The sequence below is a fragment of the Eptatretus burgeri genome, chromosome 8 (genome assembly GCF_056783735.1).
Source record: "Eptatretus burgeri isolate ZD-2024b chromosome 8, Ebu_testis_v1, whole genome shotgun sequence".
Classification (NCBI taxonomy): Eukaryota; Metazoa; Chordata; class Myxini; order Myxiniformes; family Myxinidae; genus Eptatretus; species Eptatretus burgeri.
Window position 1 is genome coordinate 79,853,199 of NC_140968.1, and position 25,060 is coordinate 79,878,258.

Here is a 25,060-nt window from a genome sequence, read left to right on the forward strand (position 1 = left end):
GACCTGTAATATTTATTCCCTGCCAATCGAAAATAATAATGAATTGTTAATTATGAAAAAAAAATTATGAAAATAATAATTAATTCATTTTAGTTTTGCTACAAATTGTGATGGAAACTTGCCGTTTAATCCCAGTTGCATATTGAACATGAACAGAGTGTAAATAAAACCACAATAGGAAAGCAGACAAGGACGACAAGACGGATATGTGCCTCATATTCCGATGATGTGAGCAACAGAAAAGGATCACGTAGAAACTGCTCATGCCAGTCATAAATGATCCCTTCATTGCTCAGAATGTGAATTTTATTTTGCACAATTCCAAGAAATGTCGCTTCTTCTCCCCCACAGCACACCTGTTTTGTCCGGAGCCCCAGCCTTTGCGGACGTGCCACTGCTTCGGGTTTCACCGCAGCGTTTAGCGGCGGGTGTGGAGGCCGCCTTTGGGGCAGGCCCTTTACGTGCTGGGCCACACCCTTTGGTAGCCCCCTACGTGGAACAATACCTCCGCTCGATGCACAGCAGTCCTTCACTCTCCGTCATCTCTGCAGCCAGGGGGTTGAGTCCCACCACGAGTGAGAACTGTTTGATGATTTAACTGACTCTATAAAATCGACTGCATAAGACACCACATTCTTTCCAACAATTCTGAATCCAGTGTGATAGTTCATATTTTAGATTTGACTTGCATTAGTAACTTTGATGACAATTTTTCTCGAACTACTGCATTTCATTAGAATTAAATGGAGGGATTTACCAACAAATATTCAACAATTAAGCACACAAAGGTTTCTGCTGAGATACGAACCCAGAAAGTTGTTCCATTTTATGGAAGTGCACGTCTATATTATCCTCTTTAGGATGTACAAGAAGACAGAACAAATTCAACATAGGACCTTGTTAACATGGACGCTCGTGGTAGTGCTAAACAAAAAATTATGGAATGAAAACACAGGAGGATAACGAGAAACACAAAGATATAAAATGGACATTTGAAATGATGAATAAAAGTTCAGGAAAGAACAAATAGATAAGCAAAGCACAGGCATATGGCTCCTGCTATGAAGACAATATTGGATTATTAACATCCACCAATGTCCCCAGTGCTGCCTGATGGGTCCTGCAGCTTAAAGGTCCGCTGACATGCAAAACTTTCTGGTTATTTATACATTAACTTGACCTTCCTAGTGAAGAAATCACCCATGTTTTTTTTTAAATCAAAAATGGGATAATTAGAGCAATATTTCGATCATTTATTGTGCTTTTCACAACTTGCTATGCCCCGCCCCTAAAAAAAGTTGACTTCAGCGAATCGCAGCGTTGACGTCATCTACAGAAACTCGCACAGAGTGGATTGACTCGAGATCTCTAGAGTCTAGACCAGCGTTTCTCAACCTTTTTTTACCCTTGGGGAACCCTTGAAATAGTTTTCATGTCTCAGGGAACCCCTGCATAAAAATTATTATATACCATTATTAATATCTAGCTCTTTTATATTTTTATCGTAGTTCACGTGGTAAATATAATATTTTTTTTTCGGATACCTGGTTTAAGGAAAAAATGACCCCCTTTTTGTCAAATTTATTGGCAATGAAAAAAAAAACATACTGCTCGTTTATGAGACCTCACACCGAGGTTTTAATTCACAAATTTTTTTTTTTAATAATGATAAAAAAAAATACACCATGTAACTTGATAAACAAAACTTAAACAAATAAGGCTGAAGCAATAAAGGTAAACAGAAGAACTAACCTTGAGAGAGAGAGACTTCGTGCTAAGAAGCACAGAGAAGATAGATGGACACCGTGCATGCGTCCCGTACTTGAGTCAGTCACTCAATGATACACGAATCCGCCGTGTACAGGACGCCCACGAACCAGTGAGGGTGGTTTCACACTGGCACCATATAGACATCGTTAAATACATTCCCTATGGTTGTTATAATTGTAAATAATATAAGAGGTTGAAGCCTCTATTATAATAACCAAGGAGTTTCCAACAATATGCCATACGTGTATAGTAAAATTACGAATATTAAATCAAACAAAAACTACTCAAAAATACATTAGCCTATTTATTAGTTTCTCGCGGAACCCCTAGCGACCTCTTGCGGAACCCTAGGGTTCCGGGGAACCCCGGTTGAGAAACACTGATCTCGACTCGTCCGATAAATCCGTCGTCCGTCCGACGAGGCTGATAAATCTGACGTGCTGTAGCTTTTATTTATCATTCTCTTTTTAGGTCATCTCTACCGAGATGACCTAAGAAAGCCGGACCAAACGTCTGTCCGTCCGTCAACAATTTTTCTTTCCGATCTTGATGAAACTTAGTATGTGGTTAGAGGTCGATGAGTGTTGCACAACGATATAACTTTTGTCCGGGTTCAAGGTCAGGGTCAAGGTCATGAGGTCACGTAAGTTATAACAATCGCCATTTTCAAAACCTATCTTGTCTGCCATTCTACAAGATATTCGGCAACTGTTTATCGATTATGATAGTAAAAAATAATATCTTGTATCCAACTGGACAGATTTTTGAATTTCCTTCCCGTTTGATCGTCACGTGATCTGGAAGATGGCCAAAAACGCCGATGCGATTCGCAAAGAAGGAAGGAAGGAGAAATGAAATATAAATATAAAACACATTTTTAGCCTTTTATATTTATACATTTTCCGCCGAAGGTGCAAAAGTTTCAAAACCCGAAATGTAAACGTCGGCATTTATTTTCAAAATATAATTTTGTGCACGCTCGCCAAAATGCCGAGTCATCTTCATCCGAGCTGCGCAGTAGTCCGGTCATAACTGAACATTGAGAACTTGTGGTATTATAGAGATGACCGTCACCCCCACACCGGGGTAATTTTTTTCATTGTTTTCTACTGGCGCTACATGACAACAGCAGGAATAAAATATATAAAAATGCAACAGAACGTCAGATTTATCGGACAACTCGAGACAATTGTGTCACAAGGTGTGTTCTGCACACAAGTTTTCATCGTATCCAAACAGCGATATTGCTTCGCTTTATGCTGAGATACAAACCCAGAAAGTTGTTCCATTTTAGGGAAGTGCACGTCTATATTATCCTCTTTAGGATGTACAAGAAGACAGAACAAATTCAACATAGGACCTTGTTAACATGGACGCTCGTGGTAGTGCTAAACGAAAAATTTAACGAAACGAATAACTAAAATATTTCTGATATGGAGCAGTATGCAAGTCGAATTTACATTATTGAATTACGAATTGGATTTAGTCTAACCAGTTGTTATTGCCAAGTCTTCCTTCGATGTCCTCCCGATCATCATGAACTTCGGGAATTTCATCGCCATTTTCCTCTGCTTGTCCTGCTTCGGGCTCGAACTGCTAAGGCCGTATTTCATTTCCAGCTGCCTGAACTTCACCTCCCGCGACTACGTTATCCGACAATTCTCCATGTGATTCAGACCTAAATCCTTCATTTCTCTCACACTCACTGTCGTTACCAGACAAATCAAAGTCCATGTCATCCATTATTCAAAAACAAATGTTCGATTTTTTTAAAGCAGAAATGAACGAAGCGATTGAGTCGAACAATCGAATGTGGAAACACACAGAAAGCCAAAAGTCACGTAGTCCACCAACCCGAGTAATTAACTGCAGCCTTTGTCATCCTGTACATGACGTCATGTGGGTTACGCCCCTTTCCGGAGAATTTTTAGGGGCGTTCCCAAAGAGGTTTGTTTTTTAGGTCATCTCTATCTTCTCAGTAGAGATAACCTAATAACCCCAGTCTCGAAGTCTGTCCGTCCGTCTGTACGTCCGTACGTCCGTCCACAATCAAACCGAGTGCAGACAAATAACTAATAGTGGAATGGAGGTCGATAAGACATGGACAACGATATAACTTTCAAGGTCGTCCAAGGTCGAGTTCAACGTCACGAGGCTGTCAGAGTTGCGAAAATCGTCGATTTCAAATCGTATCTCCTCCCTCATTTATCAAGAGAGATCAAATGTTATTAGTGATTCAGATACTATGGACTATTATCTAGAACAACACGAGCCATTTTTTTGAAATTTCCTCTCGTTCCAATTTTATAGCCCTTCAAATTTCGCTCTGATTTTTACATGTCCGGTGCTAATTTGAAGTGGTCATCCGGAGGCCGGCGCCAATCTCTGAAGATGCTCCGGGTCCTGCGCAAATTTTTGCCCTGAATGGGCCGTTCATAAAGAGTTACTTTTTACAAAGTCTGATTGTTATATATAAAAAAATCATTAGTGTAATTATGTCATAATCTCGGAATTGCCCACCCAAAAGTCGGCTGCTGGCGACCCGCATGCCTGATCGTTTTAGAGAGAGTTTACAACACGGTCGATCATAATCACGTTCCAGAATTCCCATATTACCGACCATTTCGTGGTACCCCAGGTATCACATAAATTAGCATTAAAGCATGCCTGCTGTTGTCAGGTTCACTTATTCAGAAAAGTGTCTTCTTCATCATTTATTTGAAGTGACCGACTGTTCTGGCGATCTGCATTCTACGACCAGATCCACGAGCCATGGAATCGATTATTATAGATGCCCCTAATTTGATTTTGCTTCTGTCGACCTCTAGCAGAGATGACCGGCACTCCCGCTCGGGGGTATTTTTTAATTTTACATTTTACAGAATGAGTATTGTGAAAAAACATTGTCAGATCTGAAATCACGATGAAAAACTCCTCCAGGACATATATAAATGAAATTTCAGTACTTTTGCATGTCAGGGGACCTTTAACTTCTTTCTGACGGACGACAAACACAGTGATCTATCACCTGGTTTGTGAAACACCAGGATGACAGTTTATAGCTGGGTCAAGATTCAAACGCAAGTGAGTCAGCTCGGAGGTGAGCACACATACATCTAGGCTGTCCTTCCAACGTGTGTGTTTGTGTGTGTTTGTGTGTCTGTATGTATATGTATATATACATATATATACATATATATATATATATATATATATATATATATATATATATATATATATATGCAGTGGCCTGCAAAAGTATTCACCCCCTTCCAAAGTTTTCACATTATGATGCTACTTGAACTTATTTCATGAAACTTTCAAATCAAACTTAATATATAGTCTTCATAAACTACTCAAAAGTGGTAAAACTAAAAAATTCAGATAAAATATGAATAAGTTCGATTAACACAGATATTCAGATGATTCTTAGTTACATAAGTATTCATCCCCTTTGCCGAATTAACCCTAAATCACTTCAGGGGCAAATTATTTGTTTGAAAAGTTACAAGATAAGTATAATAGGTTTCAGCTGCATGTAATCAGTGGTTTAACTTAAAAATTAAGCTCGCCCACTTATCTAAGGGATTTAAGGTTCAACTCACTCGGTCAACCAACAAGGCAAACATGAAGACCAAAGAGTTTTCTAAAAAAGAAGTCAGACATAAAGTGGTGGAGAAGTACCGATAGCAGAGGGTTATAAGAAGATTTCAAAGTCACTTATTATATTATCCCTTTGAGTCTGGTGAAATCCATAATTCAGAAATGGAGGACGTATCATACCACCCAGACTCTAACCCAGATCAGGTCGCCCATCCGAACTCAGCAGTCGGGCAAGCAGGAAACTGGTTTGGGAAGTCACTGTAAATCCAACAATGACTTTTAAAGATCTGCAAGGTTCGATGTGTTCATCAATCTACAATATCCTGTTCCCTTCACAAAGCTGGCCGATATGGACATGTGGCAAGAAAGAAGACACGACTGAAAAATATGCATCGAAAAGCTCATATGGAGTTTCCGAAAAAGCATCTTAATGACACTGCAGGCATGTGGAGAAATGTTTTTTGGTCAGACAAGACAAAAATTTAACCTTCTGGTCTAAATTCAGTGTTATGTCTGGCATAAGCCGAACACTGCACATCACCCAGTCAACACCATCCCGACTGTCAAGCATGGTGGTGGCAGCTTCATGTCATGGGGCTGTTTTTCATCAGCAGGGACTGGAAAGCTTGTCAGGATAGAAGGGACAATGGACGGTGCAAAGTACAGGAGAATCCTTGATGGAAACATGCTTGAGTCAGCCATGAATCTGAAACTGGGTAGGAGATTCACATTTCAGCAGGACATCGATTTGAAGCACAAAGATAAAAAGCCACACTGGAGTGGCTGAATAAGAATGAAATAAATGTTCTTCAGTGGCTCAGTCAAAGTCCTGAGTTGAACCCAATTGAACATTAGGACTCGACTTGAAGATTGCAGTCCATCGACGATCCCCATCAAATTTAGCAGAACTAGAGAAATTTTCACATGAATAATGGCAGTCAGTCAGGCATTGGGTCCATTCACATTTTTTGTCGTTTTTTTTCCCCTACTCCTCTGAGGCGGCTCAACGGATCACGTTTGAAACTCAGCATGATGAGTCATGACACCAATGCACAAAAACAATGTGGAAATGAAGGCCTTTATGATTATTGGGATCTCCCGTGATGAAGCTGAGTCAATGAGCCTATCACTTCACCATCGCAGATGGGTCAGTGGTCTCTCTGTCTTCTACCTCCTCTTTTCTGGTTTTACACCCTATGCTCTTTCAGCGCTTTGCCCTCTTTAGGTTTCTGCAGGGCTCGCACGGTCGACCATCAACCCCCGTCTGGTGAAACTACCAAAATCCAGGATGACTGCTCACCTCCAATCATCTGTTCCTCTTTTTCCCTCCTGTAGGGAATTGACTTCCACATCCTCTTCAATTTCTTTCTTCCCTCCGGGCCTTCAAGACGGCTGTTCACCACCATCTCAGATCATCCTCAATCCTAAATCATGATCGTTTCTACCCTCATTAACCCAATCCAAATCGCTCCTTCTTCCAATTTTACTGTTTTCCCTCCTTTCAGTTTCCTTCTGTATCCATTTTGGCCATTCCATACATGCGTGTTTTGTGTCCTGTCTTTGTCCGATACAGACTGATCTGCTCAGCTGCAGCATAACCATTGTTGGGTATGAAATGGCAAAGGGCCTACCTTGTGTAGCATTTCTTGGTTACTTTATGCATCTTTGTCTGACTAGAAAAGCATGGGGATAAATTTATGGAAATCCTCGTCACTTGGGGTAATTGATTAGGTGAGAGCTGATTGGTTATTCCTTCCAATTATGGGTGAAAGATGTGATTGGGTGTCAATATCGGTATGCATGTACTGTATATGTGTGTGTGTATATATGTGTGTGTGTGTGTGTATATATATATACATATATATATATATATATATATATATATATATATATATATATATATATATATATATATATATATATATATATATATATATATATATACGTATTTGTCAAAATGTTTTGAGAATTATTCGACATCAACAAGTAAAAAGTTTCCACAGCTTACTGGGGTTAATGTGTAGCATTATACTCGTTGAAATGGTACTCCAGTTTGAATTCACTCTGAAGACATGTGGAACAGCAGTAACCTTGGCACGACTACATGCTGACAGTGCCAGAAGTTGGTGCGTATGTTGGACGTGCTGTATATCTTGCCCTCTACATAAATTGGCTGTAACTGTTAGAAGATGCTCCGTTCTTCACATGTTACGAACTCGCTCACTATTTGGACTCACCGGATGTTGTTGCTGATGCTTCTTCAAATTGGTAAATGCACAAATGTTTGAAAGTTCCTTTTGGATGAGGGTTTTACTTCCACAGGTTCAGTGTATGTTTGCATTACCTGTGATAACATGATATCCAAATTATGTTCATTTCCATGAAAATGGCAAATGTAGAAAATTGAAAGAAAAACCATGCAATTAATGTAGAAGAATAAAAATGAGAAATAATTTATCTCTCCGTCTTTAAACGGTGCTCGTGAGCTGTAATTTGATGGATTGGAGTGCTAATATGACGGCGACTTTCATAACGTGTGGCTGTTCTTGCATGCAATCACATATCCAAATATTTGCCTGAATAACCACAGGATGTGAAGCCAAACAAACAAACATGGTTCCCTTGGTGGTTACCCTCTCTCGCACAAGGCACAGATGAAATAACCAACTGCAGCTGCTCTCTTGGCTCTCACTTATTTCTCCTCTTTCCTCACTCCCACTCTTATTTCCAGGTCCTTATGATCATCTGAAGGAGCGGGGTGGCTTTCCTATTGGGGGGCTGCCCCCTGGAGCTAGCCCAGGTGACTATTACCACCAACTGGCGCTGATGGCAGGTCATGGTGCTGGCTATGGAGCTGGTCTTCTGCCTCCTGCCGCACCCACAGCCTTCCCATTTGACTACATGCATGGCTTCGATGGTAAATGAAAAGGGATTGTTGGCTTCAAGGTCTGTAGACATCTCGTGCAGAACCTTTAGGATACATCATCTCTGGATCACTCACAGTGATGTCACAGTTCATTTCATATTGTTTGTCTCCGGTTTTCGATCCCATCAAATACTTCTAAAGAAAATGTCGCATCGAAAAAGCAGCAAACATTTAGATCTAGTTAATGCCATGAAAGGTGTGCAATGACAGCCTTCTCTGAGTTAAACTCTAATCCATGCACATGATGACCCTTCAATGGATCGATCAAACCTCTCCAACAATGGCTCAGAAGTCTTGCTTTTATCTCTCTTTCGATGAGCATATTTTGGTATCACAAAAGGGTCCTGTTTACTCGCACATTAAAAAACTTAAATAATGCTTGGTCAATTGTAGAATTACAATGGCTGTTCAGATATTATTTTACATGGTGCCAAATTGTTGTCAAGAATATGAATCCGGAGGTGAAAAAGTTTCGAAGAAAACTTAGAGTTGTGATGTTTGGGAGGTGCATTGGAGGTATGGACTACTGTTCCAGACCATGAACAATTGTGGTTTGAATCAGGAATTGATCGCACCAGAAAATGTTTGCAAGACACATCTAAAAAATGAAGTGTGTCCTTCTGGCATTATGCTTTTAAAGAGGTTCACATGCTGTACACCCCACATGATGTAAAATCTCAATATTAGTGCTCCAGACATCCTTATCTGCATGCCATGTCAGGATTGCTATGTGCAACATAATTGTGGTGTCATTTGGCATGAGAGTACCATTGTAGGCCCCATTTGTACGTCTACAAACTGTTGCGCTTGAAGTTGAGCGTTGATGATCCCTCGAGTTGAGCAATCTGCGTTGGGGGGAGCATTTCCATATTGCTGATGTGACAAAACCATTTGATTATGCAATTGTACATACACGTGCCAGATAGACAAATCACCTGCAAAATACAGGGTGTGTCAATAAAAGGTTAACTACTTCAAAACTTCATTAACCAAACCATTGATAAATAAAACCAAAAATTAACTCGGAAAATTAAAAGCAAATCATGGAGAAATGAAACTCATTTACATTCATGTGTTTATTGTTGATGTGTTCCATGTGAGCACGCCGACGCACACAACACGCATTCACACGAATTGCGAAGTTTTCAATGATGTTTCTGCAAGTTTTAATGGTTAATGTCTGCACATAAGCCTCAACTGCTGCCTTCAGATCAGGTTCAGATCTGGGGTGTTCCTTGTAGACATTATCCTTCCAAGCTCCCCAGAGGAAAAAAAATCCAGTGCATTGAGGTCGGGGCTGTGCGGAGACCATTCATTTTCCGTACACAAACTGAGAACTCGTTTTCCAAACTTTTGACGCAGAAAGGCAATTGTTTCGTTGGCTGTATGCGGGGTAGCACCGCCTTACATGAACCACTGTCACCGGAGGGCTGCAGTGCTCATCGATTGCTTCAAATCTTCGTAAAATGCGTTGACAATCGAACGGTATCATTCTTGATTGATGGTAACCGTTCTCCCGTTTTTGTCTTCAAACCAATACGGCCCAAACACACCTCCATAGCTGACAGCCACAAAAGCGGTGACTTTCCGACCCTGAAGCAACTTCTCTTCAACCTCATCTGGGTGTTGAAGTCTCCAGAAAATGTTGTTGTGTGAATTGACAGCCTCGTTGACATGAAAATGTGCCTCGTCATAAAACCACGCATCGCGAATCCAGTTTGGGTTTGCCTCCATCTTCTGCTGCAGCATCTCTCACATAGCGACTCGTGCTGCTTTTTCCCCATCGGTCAATTTATGGGCTGTTGTGATGTGGTGAGGAAAGAGGTTTAAATCTTGTTTCATTTTTCTTCTGATACTGCTGGGAGTGAGACCCAGTTCAGCCGATCTTTGTCGATGCGATTTCTTCGGACTTTGCATGACTGACTCGCGAACTCGTTCCACGTTTCCTTCACACCGTTCACTTCATGGGCGACCGGACCTTCCCTTGCTAATGTTGAGAATCGTCCCTTCGCTTTCAAACTGTTTCACAAGTTTCCAAATGGCTGGCTTGTTTGGCTTGTTTCTGGGATACACTCCATGTTCAGTACAGAACCTCATCTGGACGGAAGCAATTGATTTGGTCTCAAAACACCACTTGACATTGTTTACTCTTTGCTCCGTAGAAAAAGTCATTTTTTTACCCCGTAGAATTCTTTGGTTATGCTTGAATGACTTCTCCAAAGATCATTGATCACTCCAGAAAAACAAAAACAAAAATTAAGGTAATGACTAAAAGTACAAGGGGCAGTTGAAGCGGTTAACCTTTTATTGACACACCGTGCATTTGTGTTCAAGTCACGCTTTGAATTCATTGCTTCACAGAGCAAAAATACACGCTGCGCTGTTTGTGGCTGAAAACCATGTCGATTACCTTTGATGGAGTGGATATGACCAAAAAGCTGTAAGAAAATAATACAACCCATAAATACGTGTGAAAGAGTGAAACGACGAATGCACAAACACAACGCTGTTTTATCGGTTTTCTTTGTGGGGTAATATTGTACAATTGTGTGCAATGGCATGGATGGTAAAAATGAGGGTCTCTCGCTATGTCTATCTCCATCGAGCCATTTCTGTGGGAATTAGCCTGTTTTGTTATCGTGATGGGAAGAAAACAATTGATCGTCGTGCTTCGTCAAGTCGGTTGCTTGACAGATTTATTTAATTTGGTAGTTGCGTCGTGCAGGCACGAATTGCTCAAATGGCCTCCTCTTGAGTCAACTTTCCTTGTTACTCATTCTTGTACGTTATATCCTTGGTAGATGGAAATATCTGACGCAAGTGCTCAGACCTGGCTATAATGCGATTTCACCGCCACATCTACCAACGTTTTCAAATTGTTTGTTTTGTCCACCACGTACGTACAAGGACGTGCACGGCAAGGTAAACTTGATGGCGTGCAATGCAGGCTCAACTACTGCTCCATGCGAGTACACAGGTGTTCTTGAGGTCATCTGGAGAATCAAACTTGCACAGGGAAAGGTGTGCTTCATGTGTGGTTCACTCCTTGAGGGATGGGATAAAAGGCTCTCGAATGTTCTGGCATCAGATCTGCTTGATGGCGTGAATGGGGTGCTAAGCTCTATGTTTTTCATTTCACGCACGTCCAGAGCACAAGGCAATAGTGTGTTTTTTTAACAGATTAAAATTAACTTAAGATGAATATTATGTAGGACATATGATTTTGAGCAGGATGGGATTCCCAGCAGGGTCTCGAGGGAAACGAGGAATGTAATAAAGATTGCATGCGAGTTGGAGGTTCTGAAATCCATCGCTCCAGAGAGACCATACTTGTTGGATTTTTGCAAGCTTGCTTGGCCTCTTGCCAGTTGCCCTTGGCCAAGTGGGGAAAAGGAAATTAGAGTGAGGCAGACTTGGTTTAAGTATATTTCTGGTATTTTACTGAACTGATCATTGCGATTCAGTGATTCGAGTTCAGAGGTCATGTTTGATGATCATCAACATTGACGTGATCTTTTGTGGAACCATCAATGAATCGAGTGCTGTATGTTCTCATTCGTCAAGGAGCTATTATAATACTCTCATCAACGGTCATAGAAAACTCAGAAAAAAGCAAAGGAATTCACTGATTGTATAACTGGCCTTTGATCTCTGTGGCTTGTCGGTCGCCCACCCCCAGCAGCCTCTCGCTTTTCAAGCCCACGTCCAAGTGCCGGTGGTGCCAGGATGAGTCGAAAACGCTCACTGTCTATCTCCCCGCTGTCCGACACCAGCTTAGACCTACACGCAATGATTCGCTCCTCACCCAACTCCTTGCTTGCCTTTCTGGGCCCGTCTCGCAGCAGCTCTGCCACAAGTGGCTCTTATGGACACCTGTCTGCCGGCGCTGTCAGGTAGGCACTGCCCTACCATCAACTTCAGTGAGATAATATAATGATATCTTCTACGAATGATCAAAATTCTGGAATATTTATCCGAAATAAGGATGACTGTTGATGAGCTTTTGGTCTTTATGGATTTGACCAGCACAAGCTGGACATTTCATTTGAGCTATTTTGATTGCCTCAACGTGTACAAAACCTGCACAGTCAAAATAATAAGTACGAACGATACACAAAGACAACTGTACTCTAGTATACTAAAAATGTGCTTTTGTGTCTGTGCTTCTCTTTTGTTTATGACCAGCCCTGCATTTGGTCTAGCACACACAGCGACACCTGCAGCTCTCCAGATATTGGGCCGGCAGCTGTCATCGTTTGGGCCAACACCACCCATGACACAGCCGCAGGCTCCCATTGCAGCATGCCATAGCATGCTTGGTCTCTCAAATCCACCATCCGATGGGCCACAGGTATTCCTGTCACTTTGCACCAGGAGGCACAGTTGGAATCCATGATGCAACAGATGATGAGAGGGAAGACTAAGAACGCAGTGACACCTCCACCAGACTGAACGGTTTACGTTTTGTATCCCACTCAGAGGCCAGATCCGCATGCAGACCTCCAAAATCTAAGCATCTTGTTCTTGTCACCTACCCAACTCATCCAGCAAGTTTTGTCATAACCTGTCCACAACTTTTTGAGATATCGTGCTATATATCTTTTTTGGCACGTCTCTCAATGGTTTAGAATCATTAAAAAAAAAATTATCGGATCTAGATTCAGATCTTCACCAAAATCGAATGGTCATTGAGGATGACAATCACATTATTGTTTTGATTCAATATAGCAATGTAATTCGTAATTTATGGTGGCTATACATTATTATAATTAGTACAGGAGAAGGATTAATGGCTGGCAGGATGGTCTAGAGGCATGTGCACTCTCCTCTAAGCTATCTCGCCTCAGTTTTATTCCTGGCCGAGCTATAAACTGTCAGTTCAGTGTTTCACAGGCAGGGTAGTTCATCAATGTATGTGCCGTCCCTCGGATGGGCATTAAAGTGGGTGGCCTGTCTGCTGGCATTCATTGGTAGATGTTAAAGATCCTGCGGTGTCCTTCGCGAAAAGGAGGATTGCTATCACCGGCACCATGGCCAAATTCCAAATTCCTGCCCTAACTAGTCGAACATCAGGCCTGGCCAGCCAGTTCGGGAAAACTCGGGCCAAGCTTCCCCCGGCTGACCCCCCCCCCCAAGAAAAGTTGAATAATAGTGGCCGTTGAAGAAGAAGATGGAGTCCATGATAAGGATGAAGTTCATTGAAATTGTCTGCGACCTTTTATCCTTTTATTATAACGTGTCGAGGCTCGTGGAAAAGCTGAATAAATGATTAAGGTTTCCATGTTTTTGATGAAAAGATGAAAAACAAATGTAAATGGGACCAAAATACAGATGCAGCTAGGCAGAGCAGAATAGCGACACAACGAAGTGGTGGTCGTCTTCCACCGAGAACAAGAGAGGAGGGAGCAGGATTGGATACGTTTTTGATATTTGTCGAGAATGGAAGAAAATCGAGATTGAATGAGTCTGTGGTGGGAGCACCACAATCCCAGTTGTTTTTGTTTATAACCTCTTGTTGTAAGATACCAAATGATGCACAAAGTTTTTGACAATATATCATCAGGATATGTCAAACGGGATGCAGTGGCCCTGGCCGAGTGAAGGGAACAATATTATATCTACGCCCTTTGCAAAAATTCCTTGCACACCATGGAGAGAAATGTGTGCCAAACCTTCAAAGAATGCTGAGAAAGCACTTGCCTTTCGATGTCACCTTCGATTTGGGATCTGTCCATGACAAGTCATGTGTGATGGTGAAGCCAAGAAAGAAACCGTAGGATATTTGACTAGATTCCTTGGAGAGTTTGGTCATGATAAAGCATGGGATAACTGGAACGGCATACCTCCGCCAGACTGAACAGTATACGTTTTGTATCCCACTGATGGGCCAGATCTGCATCCGCACCTCCAAAATCTAAGCATCTTATTCTTGTCACCTACCCAACTCATCCAGCAAGTTTTGTCATAGCCTGTCCAAAACTTTTTGAGATATCGTGCTATATATCTTTTTCAGCACATCTCTCAATGGTTTAGAATCACTTTAAACAATTATCGGATCCGGATTCAGATCTTCCCCAAGATCGAATCAATTCATCCTTGTTTCGGCCGAGTCCGTCCACAACTTTTTTGAGATATTGTGCTACATATCGTTTTTGGCAATATCTCTCAACGATGAAGAATCATCGTTTAAAAAAATCTCGTACCCTAATCCGGATTTTCACCAAAATCGAATCTCTTCATCCTTGTCACATACCCAACCTGTCCACCAAATTATGTCCCAATTAATCCACAACTTTTTGAGATATCCTGCTCACAGACAGACAGACCAACAAACAGACAGGGGTGAAAACATCATCTCCGTCCACTTTTGGTGGCAGAGGTAAAAATGTTGCTCGACTTCAAGGTCATAGGTTTTAGGAGATGTTCTAGATCATGTACTTTTAGAATTAATTTTACGGCGTTGACAGATAGGGAAGCAACTGCAGCCTACCTGTTGCACTGGTCAGGTATTCTAACATGGAATAATTTGTGAAACGGAAAAGTGAGTCTTTTGGTCTGGCAAGACATCCACAGGTAACGTACTCCCCTTTGAGCTGCTTTGTGTAGGTTTCATTCTTGACCAAACTATAAACTGTCACCAGTGCATCTCAGGCAGAGAGTGTGCCATCAGAGGGATGTTAAGCTGGGTGTCCCATCTGCTAGTATTCGCTGGTGGAAGTGAAAAATCCCACACAGAGTTTTTCACAATTGTAGGGCATTGTGTGCCAGCACCCCAGCAAAATTCCAAATTCCCGCCAAAAGCTACGGCACCCTGTGATTGAGTAGTGACCTGTCCATGGCTGGGCACACTTACTATTCCTTGAATTTGTTGGAAATTTACAAGATAAGACAAACGGAATCTTTTCGAGAGATGAACGTCAACTGGTATACGGACAGCACCATTGGTGAGGAGTAATAATTAGAAGTCATTCAATAGACAATGAGCTCAGGAGATAAACATGTCCAAAAATGTTTTAAATAATAGTATGATTGTTTCGTCAAGGTGTAATGATGGAAAGCACTCTCCTTCCGCCATCCCCTTCCCTCCCCACCCCCACACCCTCCTCCCCCACCCCCGCGTTCACCCACCTCCACGCACGTCTGCCTATGTATGATCAAACGAGATTAATGTTCCAAAATTAAATGATACTCTTTACACTTTTTTGCTCATTTTGTTGTTTTGTGCTGTATGCCTATGGATATTAACCCAGCTTATGTTGGTTTATCATCCATTGTGCAGGGAGCAGGAGGAGAGGCTGCCGTTTCAAGCACCGGAGACCCCCTGACTCATCGGAAGCACAACAAGCCCCGTGCAGAATGCCGATCTCAGGTTTGTCCTTTGGTCAGTCAGACATGTCTTGGTGTCTCCGCTGGAATGTGCAGTGGCTTCCTCAGTTATAGGATCATTTTAAATGATGACTTTTTCTCATTCCTTCTCCCACCTGGGAATGCATATCGTCAACGTTTTAATTATGTTACTTGTACTGCAGAGGTTGGTGCTCTCTGTAACTCAATAACCAAACATTGATGTCTCCTCTGAACAATTAAGTCCAATGAGAGCTGTCTTTGGCCAAAGGATCCAAAGGCAAGAATTAGAAATCTGGACAGGGTACCAGTTGTCTCTGAGGTAGAAAATCTGGCAAACAGTGGAAAATAGGACTACTCATGCCCATAGGGTATTGTTTGGGAAGAAGAGTGGGGTGCCTCATCTCGTTGAAAGCGTTAGCAATATCAAAGGCCACTGCTCCTACTTGTTGCTTGTGATTCAAAGCATCCTACCATTGCTGAGTCAGAGCTCACAACAGGTCCAAGGCAGAGTAACTCGAATAAAACCAAATTGATTATTGGTGATTAAGAATAAAGGGAAGAGGTGAGCTCACAACATCATGAGGAAGCTTAAGCTAAGCAGGCCAACTCCTCGCCTACAACCACCTAAGGACGATAATTCGGAAGCTGTGAATGCATTTTGTTGTTGATTGACAAGGGAAAGAGTCGATGCACTTCATCGTTATGGTGTCCAGACATGGTGTTTCGGTCATGGAAACATTGATGCTCCAGGTATCGCAGGAGATGGAACGACCATCGCCCCCCGAGGACGATGCCGAGAGGGATGAGCTAAAACAGGAGCCAGACGCCATTTATGAGACAAACTGCCACTGGGAGGATTGCAGCCGGGAGTTTGACACTCAAGATCAGCTTGTTCACGTGAGTTGCTTTGATATTGTTTCCTCCTTTTTCTTTTCTTTTCTTCATTAACCCGTCGACAGGAAACTTTTACAACATGTTTGGCAAACGTTGCACTGTGTGTGGAATGACCCGTTTATCCGCAGCACATCAACAATGAGCACATACATGGGGAGCGCAAAGAGTTTGTATGCCGTTGGCGTGAATGCAGTCGAGAGCAGAAGGCCTTCAAGGCGCAGTACATGCTGGTTGTCCACATGCGTCGCCATACAGGGGAGAAGCCTCATAAATGCACTGTAAGTATTTCTTTATCCCATCCTCTTATACACTACATTCTCCGCCCAGTTACTCATCCCGCCCGAATTTCAGGTAAATATGTCTCCTTTCAGAAGTATAATTTATGATGCATTGACTAAACTCGGTGATGTAACAGTGAGAGCATCCGTTCTGAGGCTGGGACGTTTGTGGTTTGAACCCCAGCCGAGTCATACCAAAGAGTTTAACAACGGTACATGCTGCCTCCTTGCTCGATGCTTAACTTTTAAAAAAAGGATTGGGCATGGATAAACAATTAGCAGCACAGGCTTTGATGGGCCGAATGGCCTCCTGCTGCATTGAAGTTCCTCGTAAGGGAACTAAAATTGTATTATTACCCTCGCCGAAGGAGAGGGTATTGCTTTTGTGTCCGTTTGTTTGTCTGCATAGAACGTTAGTGTTTTTCGAGGCAAGCTCTTGTCACATTGAGACAAAATGTTCACCGTCGGAGCGAATACTCATGTATCATGTTTTAATCATAATTATGAAGTCATATGTCACGTGGTGTGGCAGCCATGTTGTAAAAATGGGAAAACTTTGGACCTCTGTATCTCTGAAACCGCATGAAGGAAAAAAAATTAAACTTGGCACACGGCAAGTACTCCTTATTGGGAATGAGCTTGGTTTCTATGATGTCATAGGTGCCTTCATTATGATGTAATAATTGCATATGTGGAATGCTACATCTGATCAGTATGAAAAATTTTGAGGGTCATCAAGGGATAAAATGCTCGACAGAAAAAAAAAAATTTGATGATGTCATCGGTCATATGGTTTTGGCAGCCATATTGGATTTACCCTAAAACCTATAAAATCTTCTCCAGAACTGCGAGATTGATCGAGGGGAAACTTCAAACAAATATTCCACAAGCCTTGGGTGTTCAAGTTTGTTAAGGAATAATTGATGTCACATGGTTTTGGCAGCCATATTGGATTGATGAAAATATTAAATCATGTTTTCTCTGGAACCGCTCTATCAATCGACATGAAACTTCACAATTATGATTTAGTAGCGATGTGGAACACATGTTTTAAATTTCACCTTGATCGGATGCATGGCCTGGCAGCCAGAATTATTAATTTTTTGATGTGTTCTTTTTTTATTTTTTATTTTTTGAATAAGGCTCACTTGGTTGTTCCTGGATGGGTTTGAAGGAAGCAGCTGAAGTGTGAATCCCATCCAGGTTCCACCTGATGACTTCATCTTTGTTTTTTCCTTGTTTGGGTTCCTTCTGATTACTCCAATGCAGGACTGTACCTATTTGGTCTTCCATTTGATTTGAATTGAATTTATTTTAATCCCAATTCTAAATTAAACTGAATCATATTAAAAAAACGTCATGGGTCAGGGTCAGGTGTCCAATCAAAGCGGGGTTGCATGAAAGCGGGACTTCTTGGTACCCGGTCATCACTGCCAGCAGTTATAAAGTGGCAGTTCTCGTTATGTCTCTTACTATTATGTAACACACCAGTACACAAACACCACACAAAACAAGTCCTGGCAAAAGTCTGCAATCTCTGATTGCTCTTTTTATTGTTAAATTATACACTACTTCCTTTTTAAGGTGACACAACATACCTTAAAGGAATGTATTGTGGGATGTACAATGGTTAATATGCAAATCTTTGGCCTAATGTTGAAGTATAAAAATTTAACATATTATTCACTTGAAAGATTTTAGTTATTGTAAATATGAGTAGAAGAATTTCAGGCTGGCAGGATGGCCTCGAGGTATGCACACTTTCCTCTAAATCATCTAACCTGGCTTTGAATGTCATCCGAGCCATAAACTGACATCCCGGTGTTTCACAGGCAGAGTGATTCATTAATGTGCGAGCCGTCCCTTGGATGGATGTTAAACTGGCAGTCCTATCTGCCGGCATTTGTTGGTTGGCGGTAAAGATCCCACGGTGTTCTTCGTGAAGAGTAAGCGAGCTATCGCCAGCACCATGAACAAATTACAAATTCCTGCCCCAATCTTAGTTGAACGTCTGGCCTGGCCAGCCAGTACATGAAATACTCAAACCAGGCTTCCCCTGGCCAATCCCAACAAGAACATGGGAACAATTGTGGCTATTAAAGAAGAATAAGATGATTAGAATAATTTCATTGAAATTGTTTGAGGATAAAAATTTTATAAAGATGAAGTTCGTGGACTGCATTAAAAGAGGATGAGGTTAGCCGAGACCAAACTTTTTTTTTGTCAATTAAAACTGACAAAGTTTCCATCTGGTGTCACATAGAATATGAAAGATGGTGAAAAAAAAAATAATCATACTAAAATACGCAATTTGGTATCTGTCTGTCATTTTTGACTGCAATCCATTTGGTTTTCCTTATCCAATCTCAACCAAACTTAACAAGAGGACAAAGGGTCACATGATGGAGGTTGTAGCTGTTATATCCTGGACAGGTGAACAGACCAAATTATTCCAGTCTGCATAACCAGGTGGACAAAACACCAATCAGAAGTATGAGGGCCATAACCACGATGCTTCATTCACACATGTGCACCCTCTCCTCTGGACGTCGGCTCGTTCATATTGATAACGTCAGCGTCCTTCACAATCCACTATACAACAATCCTCTCTCCTATTTTGGAAACCATGACATTTGTTTCCATGATAATATCCTTGACATTGGCAATACTGTCCATTAACTCTTAACTTTTTATGGTTTACTTCACATTCAAGATCTGAATCTTTAATCCTACAAATCCAATCTCTGTAGAGGTCGAGATACTCTGTTGGACCTCCTAGTCCATGTACCATTGGAATTACTCCACTCAAGTCTGATTTTGAACTCACATTCGGGAACTGACCAGAATCTGATTTCTGACCAGAAGGGCGAGATGTAATTTCTGGCACTGAGCTATCAAATTAAAATGGTAATGTCTGAGGAACCATACTAGGTTGAACAGGTGATTGGGGTTCCATTACTAAGTCAGGTGACTGCTGACTATTTCTTTAAATGAAGAATCTCTGGCATTGGTTCATATTCAGGTATTCTTTTCTCGAGTCTGCCATGAGCATTTTCATTTCTACCTGAATTGTCAGCTATCAGATGGTCAGCATGCACATATGTACGGTTATTTTGCGGAACTCTCACTAGGTAAGTAAGTGGACCTTTAATAGCCACTATCGTACCTGAAATCCACTTTTCCTTTCCTCCCCTCACATTTCTGACACGGATGGGCCGATACAAGTCAAATGATCTCATTTTATGATTGGGACCATCACGGTGAACTTTAGAAACGTTTTGTTTACCTTCTATCTTTCTTTGTAAACAAGGTTTGACCACAGACAAACGAGTTCTGGGGGTTCTTTTGAAGAACAATTCAGCTGGAGTTACACCTGTTGTCGTATGAGGAGTGTTCCTGTAATGCAAAAGTGCAATTGCTATTTTGTGATGAGAAGTTAGCGACTTATCAGATTTCTCAAACATTCTCATGAATGCCTGAACATTTTTCTCAGCAAAGCCATTACTCGCAGGATGGTATGGTGGTCATAAGGTGTGATCTATGCCATTCAATTTCAAAAGCGTTGTGAATTCATCTACACCGAATTGTGGTCCGTTAACAGACTTGACATGTTGCGGTAAACCATACCTCACGAACAATCATCTTAGCACAACAATAGTTGCATTTGCTGTAGTACTGGACATCGGAAAAACTTCAAGCCATTTTGAATAACTGTCCACAACTATCAAAAAAGTTTTGACATTTGCCTTCAACAAAATCTATGTGAATTGCTACAGTTCCGTAGCCCATGGTCACAATAAAAGCGGAAAAGTTTTCCGGGACCTTTGAGTCTCCGCACAATCAGGACATGACCTATCCATGTCCTCTGTATCCATATACAGCTCTGGCCACCAAAAGGATGACCTGGCTAGAGTCTTCATCTGATACATACCTGGGTGGTTTTAATGTAATTCTGCAAGCATGTGTTCTTGTAGTGGGGATGGTATAACTACACGTCTTTCCCATAACAGACTTCCATCGTCTACTGACAATTCGTGTCTGCAACACCAATATGGTTGGGTGGCCCTGTCCGTACTGTGATTAGGCCAACCCGATATAGTGTACTCGTACACTCTCGTCCGGACTGCATCTTATATTGTACTCTTCAATTTGTTTCGCGGTAATCGGTAGTGAATCTACTACAGTTTTGCAAACAAAGTTTTCCTCCGGAACCGCAGTATTTTGATCATCTACCGGTAATCTACTCAACATATCTGCATTGGCATTTTGCTCAGAGGTACCGTACTCTAATTGGTAAGTATACCCTGACAACAACAATGCCCAGTGTTGATGTCTCGCTGAAGCCAGTGGTGGAATTCCTCCTTTTGGTCCAAATATACGCGTCAACAACTACTGATCCATTACCACCCTGAAATATCGGCCATAAAATACAAATGGAATTTCCTTATGCCATACACAATTGCCAACCCCTCCTTCTCAATCTGCACATAATTTTTAGCTCACCTGGAACGTAGTTCCAAAGAGATATTTGCTTTCTTCTCAGAAACGAAACACACAACTCTGATGAAACTTGACTACAACCTCCGTCACCCTTGGTGTACCAAAGTTTATTTATGACATTAGAATAACCGGACTCTAAAGGGGCGGGGCGTAAGTGGGGTTGCCCCGAAAAATATGTATTTGCTTTCTTCTCTGAAACTACACACACAATTTCGATCGAACTTGACCGCAACCTTCATCACCATGTATGTACCTAAGATTGTTCATGGCATTAAAAAAAATCGGGGCCTAAGAGTTTTTACCCCGGGGGGGGGGGGTTTCCCCCTGAAAGAGGTATTTGCTTTCTTCTCAGAAACTACACACACACAATTCTGATGACACTTGACCACCACCTGTATCACCTGTGATGTCCTAAAGTTTGTTCACGACATTAGAAAAAAATTGGGGTCTAAGGGGTTCTATGGAGGGGGGGGTGCTCCCCAAAATATGTAGTTTCTTTCTTTTCTGAAACCACACACACAATTTCTATGAAACTTGACCACAACCTTTATCACCCCTGATGTACCAAGGTTTGTTCACGACATTAAAAAAAATCCATAGGCATTTACTTTCTTCTCCATGATATATTTTGCGGGTCATCCATGCCTACCAGTTGCCTGGTTATCTTATCCAACCGCTACCAGGTGCACCCAGGGCTATTACCCCTATGTTTAATATCCCTGTGAGGTTCTTTGTCATCATTTCTGTTGGTCCAGCTATCACTGGTACAACTTTGGCATTCTTCAGCTTCCAGGATCTTCTCACTTCACTCTTGAGGTCTTCTTGGTGTTTGGTCATTTTCTTGATTTCTGCATCGTTTAGTCCAAATCACTGGTACTAACGCCTCAATCAGCAATGCCTTCTTCTCTTCTTTTTTTTTTGTACCTAAGTATGATAACTGGTCGCAACGCTTTGTGTTCGGTTCACACTCGATGGGATCATTAGTTCGTACGTGAGCAGTAGATACTTCCATGTTTTCAGTGCTTACTTTTGGTTCATGTTCCCACAAATTTTCTGGAACTGGGACAACAACATTTTTGCTGATGTGCCAGCAGATTACCTGATAAACACTGCTGTGTCATCGTGTGTACAGCTGTTCTGACATGAGTTTGTTTTTGTGTTTGTGTTCGGTCATTAAGCATAACCTATCATTCTCTTTACTGACCCCATTTCCACCCCTCACCTTTCTCTCTTTTTTTCATTCTCTCTCTCTCTCTCTCTCTCTCTCTCTCTCTCTCTCTCTCTCTCTCTCTCTCTCTCTCTCTCTCTCTCTCTCTCTCTCTCTCTCTCTCTCTCTCTCTCTCTCTCTCTGTCTCTGTCTCTGTCTCTGTCTCTGTCTCTGTCTCTCTCTCTCTCTCTCTCTCTCTCTCTCTCTCTCTCTCTCTCTCTCTCTCTCTCTCTCTCTCTCTCTCTGTCTCTCTCTCTCTCTCTCTCTCTCTCCCCCTCTTTCTCACCCCTCCTTGCATCTCTCACTCCCACGGTGGAGCAACGTTTGGTGAAGCATAGCTCTCCCCACCTACCCCCCCCTTTCCTCATTCTTTCCCCTTTCATAGCTTCCCCTCCCTCCTGCCTCCTCTCTCTCCCTTCCTTCTCTCCTCTCTTCCTCTCTCTCCCTCCCCTCCCTCCTCTCTCAACTTCCCTTCTTGATACCCCCCCGTCAGCTAAGTGATGGGTTGTATTTGCTCGTACATAATAATGGACTGGTCGCTCTGCAATCAGCTGCTGATTGGTCGGATTCGGTCACATGGTTATGTGGAATGGTGTCTGATGCTCATGCCGAGAAGCCACGTATCTTTCATTGTAACTGCAGTGTTTTTCTCGAATACAAATTAATGTTCTTCAACGCTCGTCAAAGAGCATTTATTTGTTGTTAGTTAATTTGGTGTCTGGCTGGTCATGTGGTGAAGTTCCTCGGACAGTTTGCGCATCGAGACTGCGTGCCATCGGGAAGGCCTCGGCCCACGTCGGAGCAGTGAGCACCCATGTTGGTCGGCTAACACCTCGTACTTGACGCACTCCGGTCGGTATCAATACTCAACACTCGGTGCACCCAGAATTAGTGCACTCAGCGATTGTCTGAACGCGAGCGAACCATGAGAGTTTGCTCAAAATCAGTGATTTATTTAATTTACTAACGACCTACTGCAACTGCTACGACTTCTTTAGCAGCCCAAATTATTTTCACCTTTTCGTGGGGTCAGCCAGAGAACGTTTTTAGCTCGAGTCTTTCACAAATGGGCTGACGGAGCCTCATGTTGGACTGACGGTGATCTGCGCAGAATTTTTAGTTTGTGTTCAAAGTGCCAGCAATAACTCACTTACTCTTCACAAAAGACACCGTGGGATCTTTAACATCCATGAACCGCCCAGTGCTGGCAGACGGGTCATCTGGCTTAACTTCTTTGTGAGGGACGGCGCACATATTGATGGCTCGCCTGCGTACAAAACACCAGAATGACAAGCGATAGCCGGGCCAATATTTAATTCAAAGCTCGACTTGACAGCTTAGAGTCGAATGTGCGTACCTGTATAAATGCCTGAATAAAGGGAAAGTATCCTTAACCACAAGGAAGAAATAGCAAGCCCACCCTCATTTGTCATTTTAAGTGGGTGTAAAATGTTATGGATATTATGGTGCATCATTGTTTGCCTGAACACGAGTTATGGGACAATTCGGTCTTTCACTTTTCCCATGGACAGATCTGAAATGTGTGCCTGCCTCCTAGTGGTGGATTGCAAGTTTAATCGCAAGTCCCCAGAAACTACAGGAAGCACCTGTTTTTCCAGTGACCCCCTCTTGGTTAATATTCCAAAATCCAGGATGACTGCACACCTCAACTATTTTGTTCCTCTTTTCTCCTCATTGTAGAACCACCTTCCAGAAGCTGTTCAATCCCATTCTTCCCTCCAGTAATTCAAGCAGATAGTGCAATGCCATCTCATGTCACCCCCTCATCCTGACCCATGATTTTTAATACTCCCATTAACCCTAACTTAACCCTCCTACTTGGAGGCTGCCTCCCATAATATCTTTCTCTCTTCTCTCTCTTTTCTCTCACCTCTCTCCCTTTTGTTGTTTGTTCATTCCTTTGCTTATTGCAACCAAGAGTTGTTCTGCTGGCCCACTCACTGTCAGTTCACCCCCCTCTGTCACCTTGATTTTCCATGAGCCTCGATCTTGCAAAGATGACATTTTAAGTGGGCAAATATGCCAAAAACGTTAACACATTAATATTTGTTACCTGGTTGAATGTCTCACAGGACACCTTTTCATTCACAAGACACCATCAAAACAAAGAGTGCTTGTTGTTATAACCTCCACCGCCGAAGGTGAAGGAGGTTATGTTTTCACCCCTTTCTGTATGTTTGTTTGTCTGTCTGTGCGCAGGATATCTCAAAAAGTTGTGGATGGATTTGGATCAAATTTCGTGGGCAGGTTGGGTGTGAGACAAGGACAAACTGTTTGGTTTTGGTGAAGATCCTAATCCGGATCTGATAATTTTTTAAGTGGTTCTTCACCATTCAGCGATCGGGCTAAGCTAATACATAGCACGATATCGCAGAAAGTTGTGACGGATTCCGATTAAACTTGGTGGACAGGTTGGGTGTGGGACAAGGATGAATTGATTCGATTTTGATGAAGATCCGAATCCGGATGTGGATATGATAATTATTTAATTTTTTTAAGTGATTCTTCACCATT

At 42.0% G+C, this 25,060-nt stretch overlaps 1 protein-coding gene across 10 annotated transcripts in view; it reads left to right on the forward strand.

Moving 5' to 3' along the window:
- Window positions 1-25,060, forward strand: part of LOC147022139 (transcription activator GLI2.L-like) — a 312,620-nt gene that overhangs the window by 268,729 nt on the left and 18,831 nt on the right. For 9 of the 10 annotated variants that reach the window (XM_085892759.1, XM_085892757.1, XM_085892752.1 and 6 more), the window contains 7 exons: window positions 352-575; window positions 8,105-8,290; window positions 11,979-12,192; window positions 12,485-12,650; window positions 15,579-15,668; window positions 16,397-16,543; window positions 16,669-16,818. In XM_085892759.1, the coding sequence (XP_085748885.1) occupies window positions 352-575; window positions 8,105-8,290; window positions 11,979-12,192; window positions 12,485-12,650; window positions 15,579-15,668; window positions 16,397-16,543; window positions 16,669-16,818 (1,177 nt within the window). The remainder of the gene's footprint in view (window positions 1-351; window positions 576-8,104; window positions 8,291-11,978; window positions 12,193-12,484; window positions 12,651-15,578; window positions 15,669-16,396; window positions 16,544-16,668; window positions 16,819-25,060) is intronic. The other variant, XM_085892753.1, reaches the window with a different exon arrangement.